The sequence below is a fragment of the Chionomys nivalis genome, chromosome 6 (assembly GCF_950005125.1).
Source record: "Chionomys nivalis chromosome 6, mChiNiv1.1, whole genome shotgun sequence".
Classification (NCBI taxonomy): Eukaryota; Metazoa; Chordata; class Mammalia; order Rodentia; family Cricetidae; genus Chionomys; species Chionomys nivalis.
In genome coordinates this window covers 43,980,523-44,002,417 of record NC_080091.1, presented here as the reverse complement: position 1 = coordinate 44,002,417, position 21,895 = coordinate 43,980,523, and the positions used below count along the sequence as shown (strand labels likewise).

Below are 21,895 nucleotides of genomic sequence, written 5' to 3'. Positions count from 1 at the left end.
CCAATCAGCTTTCCTTGCAAATGTCCATTGCAATGAGTCATTGATCTGGTCCAAGGCTTCTGGTTTCTGGTACACTGCCATCACTGGATCATCGCCGACACCCCTCTCAGATATCCTGCAGGCCACCCCAAGTGATGGAGATCTGCATCCCAGTCCTTTCTTGAGCTCCAGCAGGTCCTAGTTGGGGTAGATGTTTAGTGGGTCAATCCCAGGCCTGGCTGTGGACCTGGGTGGTAACTGAGCTGGTTAGTCCAGGCCACTGGGGCTGCTCCTGTCAGGTGAGGGGTGGAGCTGGCTCTTCTACACTCATGCCATCTTTAGTTCTCCCTGCCCATGGTGAGAGGTGGTGCCATCTCTCCCGAGTAGGGGATGCAGCTGTCCCACAAGGGTCAAGGCTAGCCCTTTTGCTGCAGTGTTCAGCGAGGAGCAGGGCCAGCTATCTCAGGACCAGCATAGAGCAGTGCTGGCTCATCATAGCCCTCTGATTTCATCTCGCATGCTTCCTATGGCCCCTGAGGTGACACAGGCCACAGACATCAACACAGACCACAGCTGCAGCAGGACCACAGACATGGCCCTCGGCAGCAGCTTTGGCGTGGGCAACACCCTGGCTCTTGCTGAAAGCACAGGCCATTCAGATCAAGACGGCTCTAGTAGCAGCACAACCCCCCAGACACCAACAAAGTCACAGGTTGAGGCCATGACCCTGGGCTTCCATATAATTTTTGATGGCAACACGAGCCTTGGATTTTAACACAGACCCTGCTACAGTAGGACCGTGGACCCAGACATGATCCTCGGCAGCAGCCAGGTCTGGATGTCATCATTGTCCCAGAGAGCAGGGCAGAGCACTCAAATTGGGACAGACCCAATGGCAACATGGCCTTTGGACATTAGCATTGCCCTTGGTATCCGCATGGCCTTCAATGGTAACAGGAACCTTGGACATCAACCAGACCCTGACTACAGCAGGGCCACAGACCCAGACATGCTCCCCAGCTGCAGTTCAGGCCCCAGCATCACAATGGCATCGGGCAGCAGCACAGGCAGGCCTCTCAGATCTGCATGGTCCTGGCTGCGGCATGGCCCTCGGCCAACAGCATGGACTGGGGCAACTGACCTGACCCTGAGCATCTGCATGGTCCTTGGTGGTAACATGGGCCATGGACTTCAACACAGATTTCAGCTACAACAAGACCACAGACCCAGACATGGTCCTCGGCAGCAGCCCAGCCCAGATATCACCATGGCCCCAGTGGCCCTCAGACACCAATATGGCCCCAGGTGGCAACCCAGGCCCCAGGAATCCGCATGACCCTCATAGCAACAGGAGCCATGGATATCAAAACAGACGCTAGCTATAGTAGGATCATGGACCCAAACATGGTCCCTAGCTGCAGCCCTGGCCCAGACATCATTATGGCAGGCACCAGACAACAGCGCAGGCCACTCAGAACTGTATGGCCTTGGATGCAGCGTGGTCCCTGGGCACCATCATTGTTCCACATGGCCCTCAGTTGCAACAGGAGCCACAGATATCGACTCAGACCCTGACTGCTGTAGGGTCACAGACCCAGACATGGCCCTCGGCGGCAGCTCAGGCCTAGAGGATACCATGGCTCCGGGTGGCAGCCCAAGCCACCCAGATCAGCGTGGCTCAGTGGCAGCACAGCTTTTGGACACCTACTCGGTCACCAGTGGTAGCCCAGACACTGGACATCCTTGGTGGTAACATGGGCCGTGAGGGTCACACAGACCTTGGTTGTGGTCCTTGTTAGATCCCATGGCCGGGACATCACCATGGTGCCAGGGCGCCGCCTTCACTTTTTCCGTTCTGCCACTTTTCGAGCCTGTGAGCCATTCCGCTTCTCTTTTTGTTCCATTTCTCCACCACATACTTGTTCATCATAATGGGACCCTTGGGTGCTGGGCGGGCCCATGAATGTCTTCCTGCCAGCGGGATCTTGAAGATCCAGGCTGGCCTATGGGTGGGGATTTTTTTGTTTTTTGTTTTACTTGTTTGAAATAGTGTGACGGTTATTCTTGGTTGTCAGTTCACTACATCTGGAATTAACTAAAACTAAAGTGACTGGATACACATGTACGGAATTTTCTTCTTTCTTTTTTATTCTTCTCTCATATATTCCTTCCCGACTGCAGTTTCCCCTCCCTCTCTCCTCCCCATCTCTACCCCCAAGATTTTTTTCTTAATTGAATCATTTGAATTGGGAAGACTCACTTCTAATCTAGATCTTTTGTAGTGGGAAGTTCCACCTTTAATCCAGGTCACGCCTTCTCCTGGCAGCCATCCATGTATAAAGGACATGGAAGAAGGAAGCTTTCTTTACCTGCCTTTTCCTGCTGGCAAGCCCATTCCTTCGCTAGATTTAGACTCAACAGTTTAGAGTCCACTTCTTTCGGATGCAGACATGTACTGAAAACAAGCTGAGACAGCACAGTCTTGTGGACTGAACAACTGCTGGATTCTATCCATTGATAGACAGCCATTGTTGAACTAGCTGGACCACCTGTAAGCCATTTTAATAAAGCCCCTTCATACATGGATGGATGGATGGATGGATGGATGGATGGATGGATGGATGGATGGATGGACGGAGATGGGGGGAAGGAGGGAGAGAGAAGGAGAGAGACTGAAGTTCATAGATTCATTCTAAAGGTTCTGTTCCTCTAGAGAACCCTGACAGAGGGTCTTGCTGACCTCAAACTCATGATCCTCTTGCTATGACTCCCTAGTACTGAGGTCTCAAAGATGCACCACCAGGTCCTGTCAGCTCTCAAAGTTTAACAAACATTTTGGAAGTTCCCAGAACTGTTCTTAGTCCTCAGAGTCAATGACAACTGTCAGCTTCCAGAATTCCCCATAGGTCCCACCACAGCTGTCTTTCTCCAAGCTATGATTTGGGATAACCCTGAAAATCCAACAGAGGAATTTTTCTGTCTTTTCTATCTCCACTGACACACAACTGGCTTCTAGAATGCATCCATTTACTATGGCTGCTGTAACAAGCTACTACAGATTGGTAGGTTCAATAATAGAAATTTATTCCCACAGTTTTGAAAGCCAGAGGCCCAAGATCAAGTTTGAGGAGGATATCCTCCGCTAGAGGCTCTAGGAGAGTTCTCTCTCCCTCTCTCTTTCTCTCTCTCTCTCTCTCTCTCTCTGTGTGTGTGTGTGTGTGTGTTTTCCCTCTTCTTCCTCTTCCTTTCCCTTCTCTTCTTTCTCTCTTTTCCTTTCTTCTCTCTCTCCTTCCCCCCCCCCTCTTCTCTCTCTATCCTCCCCCTGCCCTTCTTCCCCTCCTATCTCTTTATTCTTTCTTTGTGTTCTGTTTCATCTCTGTGATCTCTGCCTCTGGCCTCTCATGGACATTGTCTCTGTGCCCCAAATGTCCCTCTGCCTGTAGAGACACACGGGACTGCATTTAGGAGTTTGTCTGGTAACAGAAAGTAAGTTCCTTGCATAAAGACTCCTGGCCTATTCTAACAACAAGAAGACTTGTTCTTGGTACTGAAATGCTCAGTAAATCACAGACACAGTGGAAAACACTCCTGGGAGACTAAACCAGGCATAGGGCAACTTAAACAGGTTGAAGGGCTGAAGAAAAGGTGATGAATCGTGATGCTGAGATAGCTATGAAGATCATGGGACACAATTAAGGCATCAAACCTTGCCGGGAAGTGGTGGTGCACACCTTTAATCCCAGCTCTCGGGAGGCAGAGGCAGGTGGATCTCTGTGAGTTTGAGGCCAGCCTGGTCTACAGAGCGAGTTCCAGGACAGGTTCCAACATTACACAGAAAAACCCTGTCTTGAAAAACCAAAAGAAAGAAAAAGAAAAAGAAAAGGAAAGGAAAGAAAGAAAAGAAAAAAAGATTTAAGATACCAAACCTATGAATCTGCCATGTAGAAGAAGGAACCAAAATACAGATTAAAAAGTATAATGAACTCAAAGATGTTATAGCAGGACATGTCCCAGACTGAAGGAAAGAAATTAATATACAAAAACGGGGAGCAATATGGAGCACTGTAAGAGAGAAGTGGTGAATTCCTTACAGAGTCAGACCTGTTAGGATGACTACAGACTACTGAGCACAGACCCTGTTGGCCTGGAGAATACAGACTGATATGTTTCAAGTCCTGAAACGTATACTACCTATCAAGACTGTATACCTAGTAAAATTAACCTTAAATACAAAGTACAAAAAAAAAAGACTTCCTTGATTTGCACTAACTTAGGCAATTTATAATCACCAAGCCAACTTCAGAAGATACTCAAAGCCGAACTACATGCAGAAGAGAAAGAAAGTGTTATATAATCCTAAGAGGTAAGGAAAGAACAAATTTCACTGGAGGAATGAATTTAAAAAATGTGAAATAGAATAGTACCAGAGATCATTGACTCCGTATACTAGAATATTTCTAAAATTAACAAGGGAGAAATTAGCATGTGTTTTTCAATAAAAAATTTAAATGTTACTAGTCTAAGACCCAATTAAAAAGTATAGACTTGTTGGTTAGATGAATGAATGGATGGATAGATAGATTAAAAAGCAAGTTTCAACTAATTTCTATCTTTAAGAACCATTGTTGCCAAGGATACAAAGAAATGGAAAGTAAAAGAATGGAAAATGTTATTTTGAGTAAAAGACTCTATCCTAACACTCTTTATTCTGATGAACACTTTTCCAAAAAGTAATAGAAGTCAATACAAAAAAATCAGAGGCTTATCTATATACCAATTATGAACATACAGGGAAAGAATCAGGAAAGCAGTCTTACCAGCAATAACCTCAAAAACTCTAGGAATAAATCTGGCTAAAGAGTTGAAGGACCTTTACAATGAAAATGGTGAGCTCTGTGAGACACTGAAGAAGACAACAAAAGTTGGAAAGAACTCTCATGTTCACATATAAAATTCATATCTTTTGAAAGGTCAGTTCCTGAAAGTCAATCGACAGACTCAGTGCAGTCCTCATCAAAATTCTACTGGAATTCTGCCCGTAAATACAAAAAATCAACTGGACAATTCATACGGAAGCACAACAGATCCTAAATAGCCAAAGAAATCTTGAGTAATTTGCTGCTGGATATGTCAACATCTAGTATTGAGGTAGCTGAAGAATGCTATTCTCAGAACTCAACAGGAAAAACTAATATCTTAGAGAAGCACTAAAACTAGATAATTGCCACCATCATCACGGTGTTCACCATCACCACAATCACCACTAACCACCATTACCATCATCACTATCACCATTACCATGGTGATGATCATCATCTTCAACATAACATTACCACCAGTGTCATAATAGTGATGGTCATTAGCACTATCATATGCACCATCACTATAATCATCATCATCATCACCATCATCACCAACGCTATAGCCACCATTATCATCACCATCATCACCAACACTATAACCATCATCATCACCATCACTATAACCACCATTATCATCCCCATCATCATCACCATCACCACCATCACTATAACCACCAACGCTATAACCACCATCATTACCATCATTGTCGCCATCACAATTATCCTCACTGCCGTGGTCAGCAGCAACAGCATCATCACCACTTGTCTTCTGCTTTGGCCTCTCTAACAAAACACCATATTTGGGACAGCTTAAACAGCAAGCATCTCAAAGTTCTAGAAGTTGGAAATTCAAAATCAAGGCACTGGCAGACTCAGTGTCTGATGAAGATCAACTACATAGTCACAGATAGCATCTTTTTGCTCTGTAATCACATGGCATAAAGAGAAGGTGCCTTTTCGGGGATGTCAGTTTTGAAGTCATTAATCTTTTTCATGAGGGTTTTGCCTTCCTGGTTCAATCACCTCCCAGATTCTCACCTCTTAATGTCATTGCATTGATAACATTAGGTTTCAATGTACAAATGGGGAGAGACACAATAATACAGCTCCCAATGTTGATGATTGGGTTTTTTCTTCCTTTTGCTTTTAGGGGGACTGTCCCCTATTTCTCCTTTTCTCCTATTTATTCACTATGCCTGACAGCCCTACCTATTCTTTCTCCTGCTTGGCCATTTAGCTTTGTATTAGACCATCAAGTGTTTTAGACAGGCAAAATAACATAGCCTCACAGAGTTAAACAAATGCAAATAAAAGAACACAACACACCTTTGCATCTTTAAACAAATATTTCACAGCATGAACAAATATAACACACCTTAACCTAATATTCTACAACACCCCAACATCTCCAGTACCATCATTGTTACCGTCAGCACCCTCCTCATTTTCATCTCTAGCATCTTTTTGCACAGTTTATACATTCTAGCATGGTACTGCATCCTTTATCTGTGTTGTCTCTTTCACAAGAAACTCGAGTTCCTTGAGACAGGAAGTGAGGCATTGCCCTTCACCTGCCTCCGCTTGTTAGAACCTCACCGACTGAGTAGGTGGTAGAAACAGGTCAGGAGGAAGCCCCCCCCCTCCACAACTGCTTTCACAGCTTTAATGAGCGGACTCTTGTAGGCCTCAGACATCAACACCGGCCTTGTTTTAATTTGCACTTTTCCAAATGGGAAGCAATTACATGATAATGATTCATTTCTCTAATGTGTCAAAAATCAGCTGCTAAAATAAGGCAAAAGCAGCCCACTGCATTCATATTCTGACTATTGTTTTCTGTTCGTCCGAGGGAAGGCTCGCTCAGTTCAGGCAGCTCAGAGGTTTAGTTCCTTATTGCCATGATGGGAAGCGTGGTGAGTGTAGACATGGTACTGAAGACGGTTGAGCATTCTTCAGGCAGCAGAAGAGTGAGACACTGAGCCTGGCTTGAATATCTAAAACCTCAAAGTCCACCCCCAGTGACACCCTTCCTGCAGCAACACCACACCTACTCCAACAAGGCCACACTATACCTCCAAAAAGTGCCACTCACCATGAGCCCATGGGAGCCATTTTCATTCAAATCACCATAGAAGGCTGCAGACAGCCCAGAACTGAGTCCTATGGATAAGTAAATGGTCAACTCCAGGCAGAGGATCTTCCCCACATGCTAGATGGATGGAGCCAGCAGTGTACAGGGCACTGTGGGTGCACAGAAGATGATGCCACCAACCCCAGAGCCAGGAAGGAATGATGGACAAAGAAGTTAGGATGGAGATGGTTTGCAGGCTGTTGGTCTGGGAGAAGAAAATCGAGAAAGGGGATTTCTGAGGAGAAGAGAGCTAGAGGCCGAGAGAGCAGCTGCCTCTGGAGGGGCCTCCCTGAGGACCCTAACACCATCTTTCAAGAGCCAGGAAGAGGAGGGCTGTGAGTCCCTCAGAGGTCAAGTGCTTCCCAGCATGCACAAGTCTCTGGGTTCCAAAACCAGCGCAGCAAAACAAACCGGCAGGAAAAAACCATCTTCGTGAGACTAGCCTGGAATGGGTCCAGCCCAGCAGCTGCCAGTTTGGAGCTCAGGGAAACTTTCTGCTTCCCACCCACAGGGCTCAGCCTCAGGGTCTGGAGAGCTGACCTTGCAAAGGGCAGGTGCCTGGTCACAGCTAACCCAGGCTGTCATTGTGGTCACTCTGCAGTGTACTCTCTGACATCTCCAACCCCGCCCCAGCCTGACACCTACAGCGCAGGCTGGAAAAGCTGGGGGAGATGCCTGGAGAAGGGAGACAAGCTGTCTCCTCTGGGGTGGGGGGAGTTAGAGGAGAGCAGGGGAATGCAGAGCCTGCTGTGATCTTTTATTGACCTTTGCCTCCCTCTGCCCCACATCCCGCCCCACTGTCCAGCACCTGGTTCCCTTCTGAGCATCCCCTCTCAGCCTCAAGCTGGCAGAGAAGGAGCCTGTTCCCAATGCTAGCTCTGCCACAGGCGCCTAGAACCACCTTTGGAGGCTCACTCTTCTGTGCCTCAGTGTCCTCTCCTGTGAACTGAGATAATACTGCCTACTAGACAGGGTCTTGGGGACAGGAAAATGAATTACTATAACTACACAGGCAGCATGGTACGACTGTCAGTACATCATAGATAGTATTTCAGGTAAGATATTCACTTTGACTCTGAAGAATGCAGGGAAAGTCCTCTGCACTGGGGTCCCAGCCCCCTCTCTGCCCTACCTCACCACTTGTAGGACCCAAAATGATGTCTCTATGCCCTCATCAGTGGCTTGTTTAAGACAGATACCCACCACACATGCCTCTGAACATGCTTGTACAATACCCACCCACCCCCTTACACACTCAAAACATCTGAGTGGAAGACAGATCACTTGGTGACTCTGCCATCAGATGACCACAAAAGTGCCGCCCTCAAGGGCTTGGATGAGAACAAAGAAGTGTGCCTCCTTACCATCGGGCAGCCTCTGGGGAGCTTCCCGTACATCCAGCCCTTAGCAAAGATAGGCAGAGATTTGACTCTTATGACAGGCCGGTCATGCAGACACTAGAGCCATTGAGTGACAGCAACATGTTATCGAATCTGAGGAAAAGTCCATTCTCCAGCCAGCTGGTCTCCAGCCAGTTAGTCTCTGCCCCACCCAGGTCCCAGACATGTCCCTCACCAAATGCATTGCCTGATCCATCCCTCCTCCATCTGTCTGCTCTGTGTTTCCTGAAGTAGACTAATTTAGCATCTTGGGATCAGTCACAGCTGGATTGCTTTCCTCTCTAAGCATTTAGGAGTTGATTAAGCTGAGATTTCACCGGGGCGATCAGGCCCACTTGATTGACCCTGAGAAAGTTCCTGATACTCTGCTGTATAACTAGGACAGTAGGTCACCCTGGGTGTCACAGCACATAATCCAAATGTCAACAGGAACTCGAAACAGAACAAGTCTGTGTGGGCTTCAGTCTTGGGTAGAGTGGGACCTGAAAAAGCCGGGATGGGATTTCTCAGAGAGGACTCAAACCAGAAGGATCCTTGGGGAGATTCCCAGAGACAGCAGCAGTGGGCACCAGGCCAGAATGGAAGGTACATTGAAGAGAACATGATCCTACCAAGCTCTGGGAAGGTCCAGGGAAAATGCATCCTACAGGAAGGACTTAGGCCAACCTTCTTCCAGGACAAGGGACCCCATCCTTCTGCCCTGTGAAAAACCAACCAAGGCTTCAGCAAGGCTCCCACAGACAAGTGGAGGTGGGACAGACATCCTAAGATGGTGGGATGTGTAACAGATGCAGCTAATGCCGAATCTGTTCCAGCGACCTGGGTCGAAACCAGATAACAGAAGTTTTCGGGGCTGAAGGTGCTGCCCCTTCAGAGCCAGGCTGTGGGCACTCAGCTCTAGAAGCGCCCTCTAGTGGGGGCTCTGTCATTTGCGTTCACTGAGTGAATAACCAAACTCATCCAGGCTTGCAGCATTAAAGACCAAGCCCTAAGTATGGGATGTGACAGTCTCAACTGGCCCTCTGCCAAGGCTAAGTTTTAACTGCAGTACCTTCCAGGTTGAGTTCCCTACCTCACCCCACCCCAAATGCTCAGTGTTGTCTGTTACAAGACTTCTCTTTTGCGTTCACCTGAGAAGTAAGTACCCATGAGAACCTTGGTCCCCCATGTTTACTGAAGGATGAACTCCACCCCAGATATGAAGAGAGCTTGTTCTGACAGACTTTGTGTTTTTTACCTGACAGTTCACCATTAAAACATAGTAGACCCCCCCTTTTTTTTTTTTTTTTTTTTTTTTTTTTGGTTTTTTGAGACAGGGTTTCTCTGTGGTTTTGGAGCCTGTCCTGGAACTAGCTCTTGTAGACCAGGCTGGTCTCAAACTCACAGAGATCCACCTGCCTCTGCCTCCCAAGTGCTGGGATTGAAGGCGTGCGCCACCACCGCCTGGCTTAGTAGACCCCATCTTTAATGAGAATGAGTGGGGCCAGTTTGAACTCCCATGATCCTTTTCTCAAGACTTCAACAGCTTCCTTCTGATAGAAAGTTCTGAGGGCATTGCTCCGGCCTGAACATCGCTTTGGAGCAATGAACTCTGTGAGAACAAAAACATGCTGATTGGCTGTGGGAAGTGGAATGCTGTTTCTCTGCATGATTGATCTATGCAAATCCAAGATAGCATTTCTCTACCTCCGTGATGATACAGGGAGCCGTGAAGCACTTGCCAGTATTTTTCACCCCCATGGCAGGGTTTCTTTTGTGCCACCAACCAGCTCCCAAACCATAACTTATAACATGGAGACTTATTATTAGTTATGAATGCTCTGCCTTATCTTATGCTTGTCTCACTAGCTCATAACTTATTTTAACCTATTTCTTTTCATCTACATTTTGCTTCAGGGCCTTTACCTTTCTTTGTGTATATCCTACTCCATGTTTGGCTGACTGGCAGCTGCCTGACTGGCTGGCCTTGGGTGTCTCCCTCTTTTTTTCCCTCATTCTCTTCTCTTTCCTCTCTCTCTCTCTCTCTCTCTCTCTCTCTCTCTCTCTCTCTCTCCTCTCTCTCTCATATCATATCTAGATCCTTCCTCTTATTCTCTCTGCCCACCAGCTAGCTCTACCTATCCCTCTCCTGCTTAGTTATTTTCTGTTCAGCATTAGACCAATCAGGTGCCTTAGGCAGGCAGCATGAAACAGCAACACACTTTTACACAGTTAAACAAATGCAGCACAAACAAATAATGCAACACACCTTTACATAGTAGTATTACTTACAAAGTAGTATTCCACAACACCACACCCCACACATTCACCAGAGTTCTCAGCTACTTGCTTCCTGCTGATGTCCCTGTCTGGCTCCACACTAAGCTTCCAACTGACCCTGCTTTGCAGCAGCTGTTCAAGGTGGGCTTGTGTGCTCACCTGCCTGGCTGTATTGGCCTATAGGTGTGCCCCTGTGGCAGCTGACTCAAAGGATCAGGGGCTATGGTAGTAGTTTTCATCATTCTGATGAATTACTGGAAGAATCTATTCAAAAAATGATTTGGGAATCACAGTTTCAGAGGTTTGGGTCTACAGGTCACAGTGGGTTTTCTGGGCCTGATATGAGGTATAGGACCATGAAGGATTGATGGGCGGAGCTGCTCACTCTGTGACAGATGGGAAGCAGAGAGAGAGAGAGAGAGAGAGAGAGAGAGAGGCCAGCAATAATGCCTATCCTTCTAGGACATGCCTCTAGTGAAGGCAGGACGCCATGGAGAGAGGACTGACTGTGCAGAGAGGCTCACTCCATAACAAACAGGAAGGGGAGAGAGAGAGGTGGCCAGCAACGGCATGTAGCTTTCCAGAGAATGCCTCCCTTCCTCTAACACACACCATCAAGGGATTGATCTATTGATTAAGTTGGAGTCCTCATGAACCAGTCACATCTCATGATTACACCCACCAGCTAGGACCAAACCAACTATGAGCCTTTTGGGCAACATTTCATAACCAAACCTTAATTGTTCTAGTCTGGAGTCCAAGTCTAAACTCAGGCTAATGCAAATCCTGTAAGCACATGGAGGGTGGTGAGGTTAAGTCAAGAGCAGGTAGCCTGTGTGCATTAAATGTATCTTGGCCCTAGAAAGGTTGATAGGAAGACAATCCCACTCTAGATGGAGCTGCATCAGTATCTCATCAATGCCTGTTGCCTTAATCACTCATGTCCATGCAGCATGGGGTTTGTGCTGGATCTCAGCCTGTCCCCCAGTCTTCCATGAACTCGGTCAGGGAATTGTTTGTGTCTCTGGGGCTGAGGGCTGCTAAGGCTCCAACCCTCCCTCATGTAGGTATAGCTGCTCCTGCCGAGACAGCACCCTTACTTCAAGGCAGTCCAGCACCTAGTGATGGAGGCCATGTGGAGGGTGAGGTCTGCTGAAGGCTTTGTTCCTGTGCCCTCACAGGTGGGATCCCATTCATCCTGACCGGCGAGTTCTTCCAGCAGTCAGAGCGGCCAGCGGCCTTCATTATCGCAGGCACAGTCAACTGGCTCTCCAACTTCGCTGTGGGGCTCCTTTTCCCCTTCCTGCAGGTATGCCTGACCAGGGGGCCTCCAGCCTTCACATTGCCTGGGGACTCTGAGACATGGTGAAATTTGTCTGGTTGCTTTCTGATGGGTGCCTCTTTCTCCATCTCCCTCTCCGTCTCCCTCCCCACCCCTTCTCTCCTGCCTCTCTCTTTGTCTCAACTCATACTATGGTCCCGAGGAAGGAAGGATGTGTACTTTGATGAAGATCCTCTTTCAATCCCATCATCCTCCCTGGCCCACTGTTCCAAACACTGTTTAGTGCCAGCCCAGCACGTCCCAGTGACCCTAGTGTCAGCCAGGGGAGCGAGAAGGCCCTGTCCCCTGCCCACCACGACCAGCCACAGCACAGCTGTAGACCTGAGGGACAGCTGCTTCTCTCACAGCTGTAAACCTCTGCTCCACAGCCTCCAGGTCCTTTCCCACGGCCTTCAGCTACAGACAAGTCCACTGAGGCCAGGGAAGAGGTAGTTATTCCAGGCTCCAGGGCCCACCAAGTCCAGCTCCCCTACCCGCTTGTCTTTGCTATGGTCTGTCATGCACTGCCATGCAGCATGTCCTCAACCCAGCAGCTGGAAGGCAGGTGGCCTCCAGGTCACCTTCAGCTGCTTTTAAACAATGACTTCCCATCTCACAGTGCTGCAGGTCCTTCCAGGGGCCACCGAGGACAGAGAGACCTATGCTTAGCACCCTCTTCCTCAGAGCCCCCTTTCCAGCTGCAGCCAGAACACAACAAGCTGGTTTTTCAATTGACCCTATACCTTCGGTATGATTTTCCTGTTTGGTTAAAAGCTAGCAGGCAGAGCCTGCGGTCAGTAAAACATCCATTACATGGAGAAAATGAACTTCAGGTTGCTGGCTGGCTCTCTCCCACTCCTTCACAGCTGAGCCTTCCCAGGCTCAGGGTACACTCTCTGGGTCCCTGAAGCAGACCTGTCTTCTACACACCCGGGGGCAAGCAAAGTAGATCTTTTATTTCTATTTTTTTATTGATTTTATTGAGCTCTACATTTTTCTCTGCTCCCCTCCCTACCTCTCCCCTCCCCTTCAACCCTCTCCCAAGGTCCCCATGCTCCCAATTTACTCAGGAGATCTTGTCTTTTTCTACTTCCCATGTAGATTAGATCATGTATGTCTCTCTTAGGGTCCTCATTGTTGTCTAAGTTCTCTGAGATTGTGGTTTTCTTTGCTTTATGTTTACAAACCACTTATGAGCAAAGTAGATCTTATAGACACTACAGCCCTAATGTCATTCCGCCAGGCCAGGAGGGAGACGCATTTACGGGTACATTCATGCAGACGTCTATTGAGCATTTGCCGTGTGCCCACAAATGCTCCACCCTGTCAGCTCCAGGAGGTACAGCCTCCAGCAGCCCTTCTGAGAGACTCCTGATGTCACCCCTGCTCGGCATGTCAGAGACAGAACCTGAACCCAAGTTCTTTATCCTCACCTGTGAGACAAGATGACTGATGTCCTATGCTCTCATCACGTGTGTTGTGTATCTCCACCTCTCCCATTTGAGGACAATGACATACAGAACCCACCCAGGTGGTCCAGGACCTCCCTTTCAAAACCAGAACTTCAACACATGCACAAAATCCCACCCCTTGATTTTTTTTTTAAAGGGCGGCGTTTACAACCTGGACCTGGATCATTGAAGGCCCTTATACAGCTGTTCATGGAAGGGAGATGGGTTTTAGGAGCAGGGACTGGCTATGTGATTGGAAACTCTCCTCCCCGGAGAAGCACACATCCCCTAGGAGAAGTCATCTGAGTCCAGTTCTGGGTGGACCTGGCCAGTCGTCACCCAGGAGATGATGAGAATGGGCATGCTAGTCGTGGGAGACACACACTCTAACTCAACACCCAACAATAGTCACTGCATACGCATCTTCATGCTATCCATCTCAGTGCCTTGTGGATAGAGCCTGCTGGGCCTTAAGTGTCCTACTGAGGAATCCTCACTTTCTCCAATAGACCAATGGGATTCAATCCTGAAGGCCATGAGGTTCGTCTAGGAGTTTAGGGTGTCTGGTGTCTGCTGGAGAAACGCCCACCATAGGTTCAGATGCAATGTGGAGCTGGTGGGATTACCAGTATATGTCAAAACAGTGCAAATGATCTGAGCACATTACCAAGACTGAGCTCCCCCCGACATCTGGTAATTCATAAAGGATGACAATCAGTGGGAACACATAGGAAATCATGTGGGTGTTTCTGGAAGAGCTCCTTTTAGATACCCAGAGACAGGCTGCAATGGGAGACTGTGAGCAGAGACCTGGTGGCTGACAGCCTGTGGTTTACCAGGGATCCTGTGGTAAGGCTGGGGCAAGCAGAGAGGGAAGGGAAGTACCTGCAAGGACAACATGAGGGTCTCGAGGCAGCAGGACCTGCGTGGAGGTGCTCTCCCCTAGCTGAGAGAGAGCCAGGGTGGCAACAGGCACTTTGCCCCCAGACCCCTGGGTCTCCTCTTGCTTCTGTGAAAGCAGTCTGCTGTTGATCCTCAGCAGCCTGTTCTTCCAAGTGCTGGTTCAGTGGGAAGAATTGCATAATAGAAATGAGGCGTCATCAAAACAACAAAGGCCTTATCTGTAAGACAGTGGCTCCATCTGGCCTTGCCTTCAAATTCAGCTGCTTCTCAGTCCTTTCTCGGTGACCCCAATTAGCAGAAGTGCTACCTCGTGATCAGCTTGTTCCCCACAGAACAGACATGATTGTGACATGGGCTCTACAGCACAGAGGTTTCAAAAAGATCAAGTCCCCACTTCCTTCCTACACATAGTAAAGGTATTTCATAGGTCACATAGGTTGTGCCAAACTTGGAAACTCATAACTTCTGAAAGTAAGCAATGGAGACACTGGAACCAGCTCAGGCTACAAAGAGAGTTCAAGATCAGCCTAGACTACACAAAATTTTATTTAAAATCACACACACAAATAAACAAACAAGAAAATGAAACAAAAGACCCATGGGTGGTATAGACACAAACATAGATATGAGTGGATGGATAGAGAGATATAGAGCTAGATATTTCATAGATATATAAAAAGATGACATGTATAGTCAGATAATAAGTAGATTTGGGCTATTTATCAAAGGCATACACATAACTTTGCCCAGCATTAGGAGAACATTGTAGAACAAAAGAAATGAGAACAGTGATCAAGACTAAAAATGAGAGAAACAAATAAACACAGACAAGAAGGGGTCTCAGCATGAACCAGAAGGGTAGTGCATCAAGAAGTGGGGTGTGTTGTGGGCTGAGGAGATTGCTCAGTGGGTAGCAAATTTACCACATAGCATGAGAACCTAAATCAAGACCCCAATCCCAGCACCCAGGTAAAGCTGAACACCATAGGGCATCTTTAGTAATCCCAACACTGCAGCCGTGAGAGGGGAGACAGTCAAGGGGATCCCTGGACGCTCATGGGCTAGACAACCTGCTATGTCCATATACACAGCAGCAAACAGCAAACGATTGTCTCTGACACGGTGGAAGGCAAAGTCTGGCCCCTGAGGCGGCTCTCTCACTTCCACATAGCATCTGTATGTGTGTGCACTTGCACACACAAATTAGAAGAAAAAAATGAGGGATATGGTTAATTGAGTCCTATGTGCTTGGGGTTGGAGTGGAGTAGGAGAGAGTGAAAGGGAAACTAAAGAAGCCAATGGAAATCACCTGTCAGCCTGAGCATCACTGCTGACAGAGATGGAAGCCCGAGAGCCCCACATATCAGGGACACTGCCTTAAGCATACGGGCATTTTATTGGCTGTCCTGTTGCAGGAGCCCACAGCCAATGTTTTATGGAGGCTGTCTCAGGAAGCCTAACACAGCCCTGCAGGGTTCATTACTCAGCTACCACCCAAGGGTGTGAGTGGGCCCGGAAGACACTAGACCAGAGGGACAGGCACTGATTGACATTTATTTCTTCCTCCTGCTTCTGTTCCTCCTCCTCTTCCTTTGTTCCTGTGAAGTTCTTAGGGAATTCAAATTATAAATGATTCAGCTTTGCTGTGGAAACTATGAATATCTGATGAACAGAAGTGACCCACACTAATGACTTCCTTCCTTCCAAATATAAAATGGGGGTCTGTGTATGTGCAGGTGCATGTGCGCATAAGTGCATTGCATTGTGTGCTCTGTGTGTGTGTGTGTATATACGTGTGCGTGCGTGTGTGTGTGCGTGCGTGCAGGAGCACCAAGTGTCCATATGTATAGAGGCCAGAGATAGATCAACCCTCTTCTGCCTCAGGCACCATCTTTGTCTAAATAGGGTCTCTCACCATCTATGACAAGATTGGCCTTGAACTCATTCTAAATCTTCTGCCTGGCTCCCAAGGAGCCAAGATGACAGGCCTGAGCCGCTAGGCCTGATGTGGCTCCATCTAGAGGCTATGCAGACAGGGCCTGTTCCATATTGGTGGGATGGTCCTTGGCTTATAATGTGTGCATCTATGTCTGTGTATATGTATGTGTGTGTATATCTGTGTATGTGTATCTGTGAGTAAATATGTGTGTGTATGTGTCTGTGGGTTTGTATGTGTGTCTCTGTGTGTATGTGTGTCTCTGTGTGTATATATCTGCGTGTACGTATGTGTGTATGTATATATGTGTGTGTCTGTACGTCTGTTTGTATGTGTGTGTATGTGTGTCTGTGTGTATTGTGTACATGTGTCTGTATGTCTGTATGTGTGTATTCTGTGTATATGTGTCTGTGTGTATATCTGTTTACATGTGTCTGTCTGTTTGTATGTGTATATTCTGTGTATGTGTGTCTGTGTGTATCTGTGTACATGTGTCTGTATGTGTATGTGTCTGCATGTGTGTACATATCTGTGTGTCTCTGTGTGTATGTATGTGTTCCTATGTGTATGTGTGTCTGTATATATGAGTATTATGTGTGTGTATCTGTGTATATGTCTCTGTGTCTGTGTCCATGTGTGTATCTGTGAGTGTGTGTGTTTGTGTATGTATGTGTCTGTGTGTATGTGTCTGTGTGTGTCTCTTTGTGCATATGTATTTATTTCTGTTTTTATTCCTGTGTGTGTGTGTATCTGTGTATGTGCCTGTGTCTGCCTGTGTGGGTATTTATGTGTATGTGTGTGTATATGTATGTGTGTCTCTGTATGTCTGTGTATGTGTCTGTGTTTGTCTGAGTATGTGTCTGTGTATATGTCTCTGTGAGTATATTATACAATATGTATGTGTGTCCTTGTGTGTATGTGTCTGTATATGTGTGTATATCTGTGTGTGTGTTTGTGTGTGTATGTGTCTATATGTATGTTTATGTGTGTGTGTGTGTGTGTGTATGTTTTCTTGTTTGGAAACCACTGAGCAGATTGGAAACGTGTCTAGCTTGACCTCATAATACTTGTATAACAGCTGAAAAGACTGTTCTCTGGTGATGCCACATTCACAGGGATCAGGGCCTAGGACCTCAGTGTGTCTTTGGGAGAATAAATTCACTGTACAACACCTGTCCTTTCTATGGTGACCAATGTGCCCTAGAATGTTTGCTCAAAACTCTCCCAGATATCCCAAAGCTTAAAACATTGGTCAGTCCCAAGCAACCTGGGACAGTTACCAGTGACCATGCCACTCCCATAGTGTCTCAAACAATCTTCTTGCCTCAAGCCCCACCTGTACCTTGGGCTCCCAGCCTAAGGCAGAGCCCACAACACTATCAACACTGTATTTGTTGGTAGTTGCTGTTCTTGATCTTATTTGTCAGGCAGTGTGTAGGCAAAACAAACAAACAAACAAACAAAAAAACTGGATTAATTGGGCAGATTTTGGGCCCAAATTGGTGATCTTGAATTTCAGCCACGCCACTTGGCATTGAGGGGGGGGCAGAGTAATATCAACATCTCCTGGTGATTGTCATTGTCTTGTCTTTGGAACAACAGGGGTGCCTGTATTTTGCAACAGGGCTCTTAAGAGACACCCTGCACGGTGTCTGCATGGGAACTGCCGCAAAGCTTGGTGTCACTATGACTACTGAAAAGCTGCTATCTGTTCTGATATCCTAGAAAGAGAGACAGAGGGGAGGGAGGAGGAGAGGGAGAAAGGGAGAAAGGGACAGGGAGATGCGGGGAGAATACCAACACCTTCAGAGCTCCAGTGGCCAGACACAGAAAATATCGGAATCTTCTAGAAGGAACAATCTACATCAGATGCTAGAATGAGTTCTTGAGACACCAAAGAGTGACATGTGTCCCTAGGATGCAGGGAGCTCAGCTGAGAGCCACGTCCACACACAGAGCAGAATATGCTTTGATAGGTGTTTTTGTTGCTGTGGAAAGCAGGATTGAACTCAGTGTGAAGGATGGATAGGCACCTCCTAAGTATGGACACATATTTCTCTCCTCTTCTTTGCAAATGTATAGACAGACTATTATGGCAGAAACAAGTCGTTCCAACTCAGAGCACCTTTTCTGCTTTTGATAAATTAGTTGAATAGCTACTTCTAAATCTAACCCAGAATTTCCTCAGGTCATAATTTCACCACCTCCAGAGCATACTGGGCTTTTGTGGCCCAGTAATTTAGGTGATGCCCTGCCCCTCCTCTGAACCTACCCCGCAACACCACTACATAGTAGCCCATAGGTCCACTCTGTGGGAGCCAGAGTCCAAACCCCCAAAGTGTACTTTCTCTTTTCTTTGCTCTTGGAAGCAATTACCCCCTCATGGTTCTGATTCAGAGCAGTAGAAAAAGGAGGGGAAAAAAGCTGAGACCTTTTTCTTTAATCTCAAGAATGTTTTCCAAAAAGTAGTATTTTGCCAAAATTGCCTTATATTTTTAGCATAATTCAACATTCTACTGTATTGTGAAAAGAAATTTTCCTCTCTGAAACAAAAATATAGACCACATTAATAGCCATCTAATGGCATAAAGGATGTATTTTCAGAAGCGCTGTGACTGTAGCTAGCAGCATCCCTGGGAGCTGGAACAGGGATGTGAAGAGGTATGATCGTAAGGTCAAGTATCCACCCCAAATGAAGTTCCATTCCATGCATAGATTCCATGAGCCTACTTATTAACTGATGCTTGGCCCAGGGTCTGCCCCTAGGCACCTCACCTGTAAGATCACACCATGGGGTTGAGATGAACAGAGCTAGTCAGTCATCCCACAACAGGAGGCAATGAACAGAGCTAGTCAGTCATCCCAGAACAGGAGGCAATAAACAGAGCTAGTCAGCCATCCCAGAACAGGAGGCAATAAACAGAGCTAGTCAGCCATCCCCGTACAGGAGGCAATGAACAGAGCTACTCAGCCATCCCAGAACAGGAGGTACTTAGAGAGCAGTTGCTAAGGTTAGCATTGACTTTGTCAGGTCTTGGTCTTGTCCTCAGTCCCAGCCAGGGTCCAGCAAGGGGCAAGGCAGCTTTGGAGAAAAATGTGATGCTGAGTTTCATCCCAGTCCTGCCCCCTTCTAGCAGCATGGACTTGGCAAACAACATGAACTGTCCTGGCAGGAGTGAAGGCAGTCTAAAGAGAGACGCCTATGCCCATTGGCACCTCTGTAGCGATGTACTGCAAGGAATCTCATGGCTCAGGGAAGTGAAGGCTGAAGCCAGGGTGCCAGCTGGAGGAGGTTCTGGTTCCAGGGAAGGAGATTTCACTGAGTTCTGGCAACTTACCAGACCAACTTGCAGGAGAAACTGAAGCCAAGGAAATGATGGATCAGTGGTGGGTGGGGCTCCGCTTTAAGCAGGACCGCTTAGTTACACACACCTTTTGTTCCCCATCTAAACCTAAACCTCATGTCAAGACCTCCAAGATTGACTGTGGCTCACTGGATATGATTTTTGTCCCTTTTCCCTATATGGCCGCTGAGACACGTCTCTGCCCTCTGAGTCTAACCACCACTGTCTCTGAATTGTAGTTTGAGGATGGGTGCCTGAGCCTAGATAGTTGGAGCTGCCAGGGACCAAGCTCTGATCCTAACAGCTCCACTGACAACCTAACTCCAGCTTGACTTTTGTCTTCTGTAAAGAGGAATTAAACAGGCCCATGAATGGCCCCAAAGACCTGACTGTGTAACTGGGCAAGGTAAATCCTCATTCGCATTAGTTCCTTCCTTCCTCTCCACCCCCTCCCCCCTAACCTGGTCTTGTAACACCCTCCTTCTGCAGAGCCAGTGATTGGTACCGTGACTTCCAACACCAGAACCAAGTAAGAGAGGTGGTGAGCAAGCATGTCCACCTTAGCTCTGTGCCTTCTCTAGGCTGGCACCTTCAGGGAGCAGGGCTATCCTAGCTATATGCTGCAATCATGAAATGCCACAGGCAGGATTATCTCTAGAAGGCTGGGATTTGGTGGAGGCTGTTCTCTGCTTCCAAGATGGTACCCCTCACTGTCCTCTCTGAGCAGTCTGCCTAGTTCCCTGCATCCCAGCATGAGGTTTTGAATCCCACTTGTGATGGATCCACCCTAATCATTTGATCACCCCGTGAAGGCCTCACCACATTGAGGGTTCAACCCCAGCACATTGGTTTGGGGAACTGTATTGGAGACCCACTGTAGACTCGGTGCCCAAGAGATGGAGTCTCTCACCCTAGTTTTCCTACAGTTTTGCCTCTGAGAATCACAGAAGGGGACAAGTGTCCTTTCCCCAGATGTCGCAGGCACTGTTGGTTCATTGAAGTCTATGAAACAGACTAATCCAAGTGGCTTCATGATATCCTTTGGGAAATGAAGATAAGCACATAGCAGTTCAGGGGGTGGAAAAGACATCCCAGACAGCTTCAGGAGTGCCCTGGGTGGGGTAGAGAGCCTCAGGACAACCTGCACTCAGTAAACATCCACTGCTGGTCCTCTGTCTATCCACAGCTCCCTGTATCCTGGGGATGCAAGAAAACCCGCAATGCCCACCCTCACATAGCTTACCCTCGGTGGGGAGAGAACTAACTAACAGGCACTTCTACGCTCTGTGCTGCATGATGATACGCAGTTAGAGAAGAGTGCATCAGGGCTGGGAGGCGCCCTCTCAATACAGGAATTAGAGGAGATCTCTGTAAGGAAGGACCTGTAGGCAGAGACGGTGAAAGCGAGAAAGCAGGATGTGTGGGTGTCTTTGAGAGCTGTGCCAGGAAGACAGACAGTGGCATGTGCAAAGACTCTGGGTCATGGTATTAGGAACCACCATCAGGGAGGTAAAGCTGGCGCAGAGAAAGAAAAAAAGGAAATGACCTCGGAGAAGTAAAACGGACCAGAGATCAGTCACGGGAAGGAGTCTGGCTTCACTTAGAGCGACTTTGGACATGCACGTGGATTTTGAACAGAACAGTGGCTTTGCTTAACAGAGTCATGCAGGCTTCTCTCCTAAGAATGATCCAGGGCACTCGGAGAGATGTGGAGAACTCAAAGGAGAAGCTACTCAATGATCTAGTGACCCAGGCAGAGCATAATGGTGGCTTCCACAAACACAGTAGCCTTCAAAGTGGTGACAAGTGTCAGACACAGGCTGTCTCTCAAGGTAGGGTCATCATGACTTCCTGATGGAGCAGGTGTGAGTGGAGATGGCTAGAGGAGCCCTCCTGGCCGCAGGTGTCTGGGTTGGCTTGAGTCTCTAGAGAGATGGGGCCCCAGAGCAGCAGAAGCTACGAGACTCTACCATCTATCAGACAGAGTCAGCATGCAGGCAGAGGTTCGGACTGTGAGCCACATTCCATTCCATCACAAACCAAACATCCCCACTTTTCAAATAAAGAAACGTAAACTCGAAGGTTTGAAATTCTGCTTTGAATGGCTCATCTTCTGTGTTGGCACAGCCTCTCTGGCAGCAGAACCCCTGAGCCTCCCCGATCCCCTTTACACCTCACAGTCCTTGCGGACAAACAGAAAGCACCTTTCTCAAAGCGAGGTGCCCTTCACAGCCCACAGTGCTTTGAATGGATGCTTTTATCATTCTATCTATAGCACCCGTACAAAACCACTATTGTCCTAGTTTTAC

The 21,895-nt window shown here is 47.5% G+C and overlaps 2 protein-coding genes across 2 annotated transcripts in view; one reads left to right on the top strand and one right to left on the bottom strand.

Annotated features, from left to right (window-relative positions):
• The window catches only part of Drd5 (dopamine receptor D5), a 79,787-nt gene that overhangs the window by 25,485 nt on the left and 32,407 nt on the right, over window positions 1-21,895 (bottom strand). The gene's annotated exons all lie outside the window — the stretch shown is intronic.
• The window catches only part of Slc2a9 (solute carrier family 2 member 9), a 130,307-nt gene that overhangs the window by 105,502 nt on the left and 2,910 nt on the right, over window positions 1-21,895 (top strand). Inside the window, exon 11 of the mRNA XM_057772107.1 lies at window positions 11,813-11,940. Within this exon, the coding sequence (XP_057628090.1) occupies window positions 11,813-11,940 (128 nt within the window). The remainder of the gene's footprint in view (window positions 1-11,812; window positions 11,941-21,895) is intronic.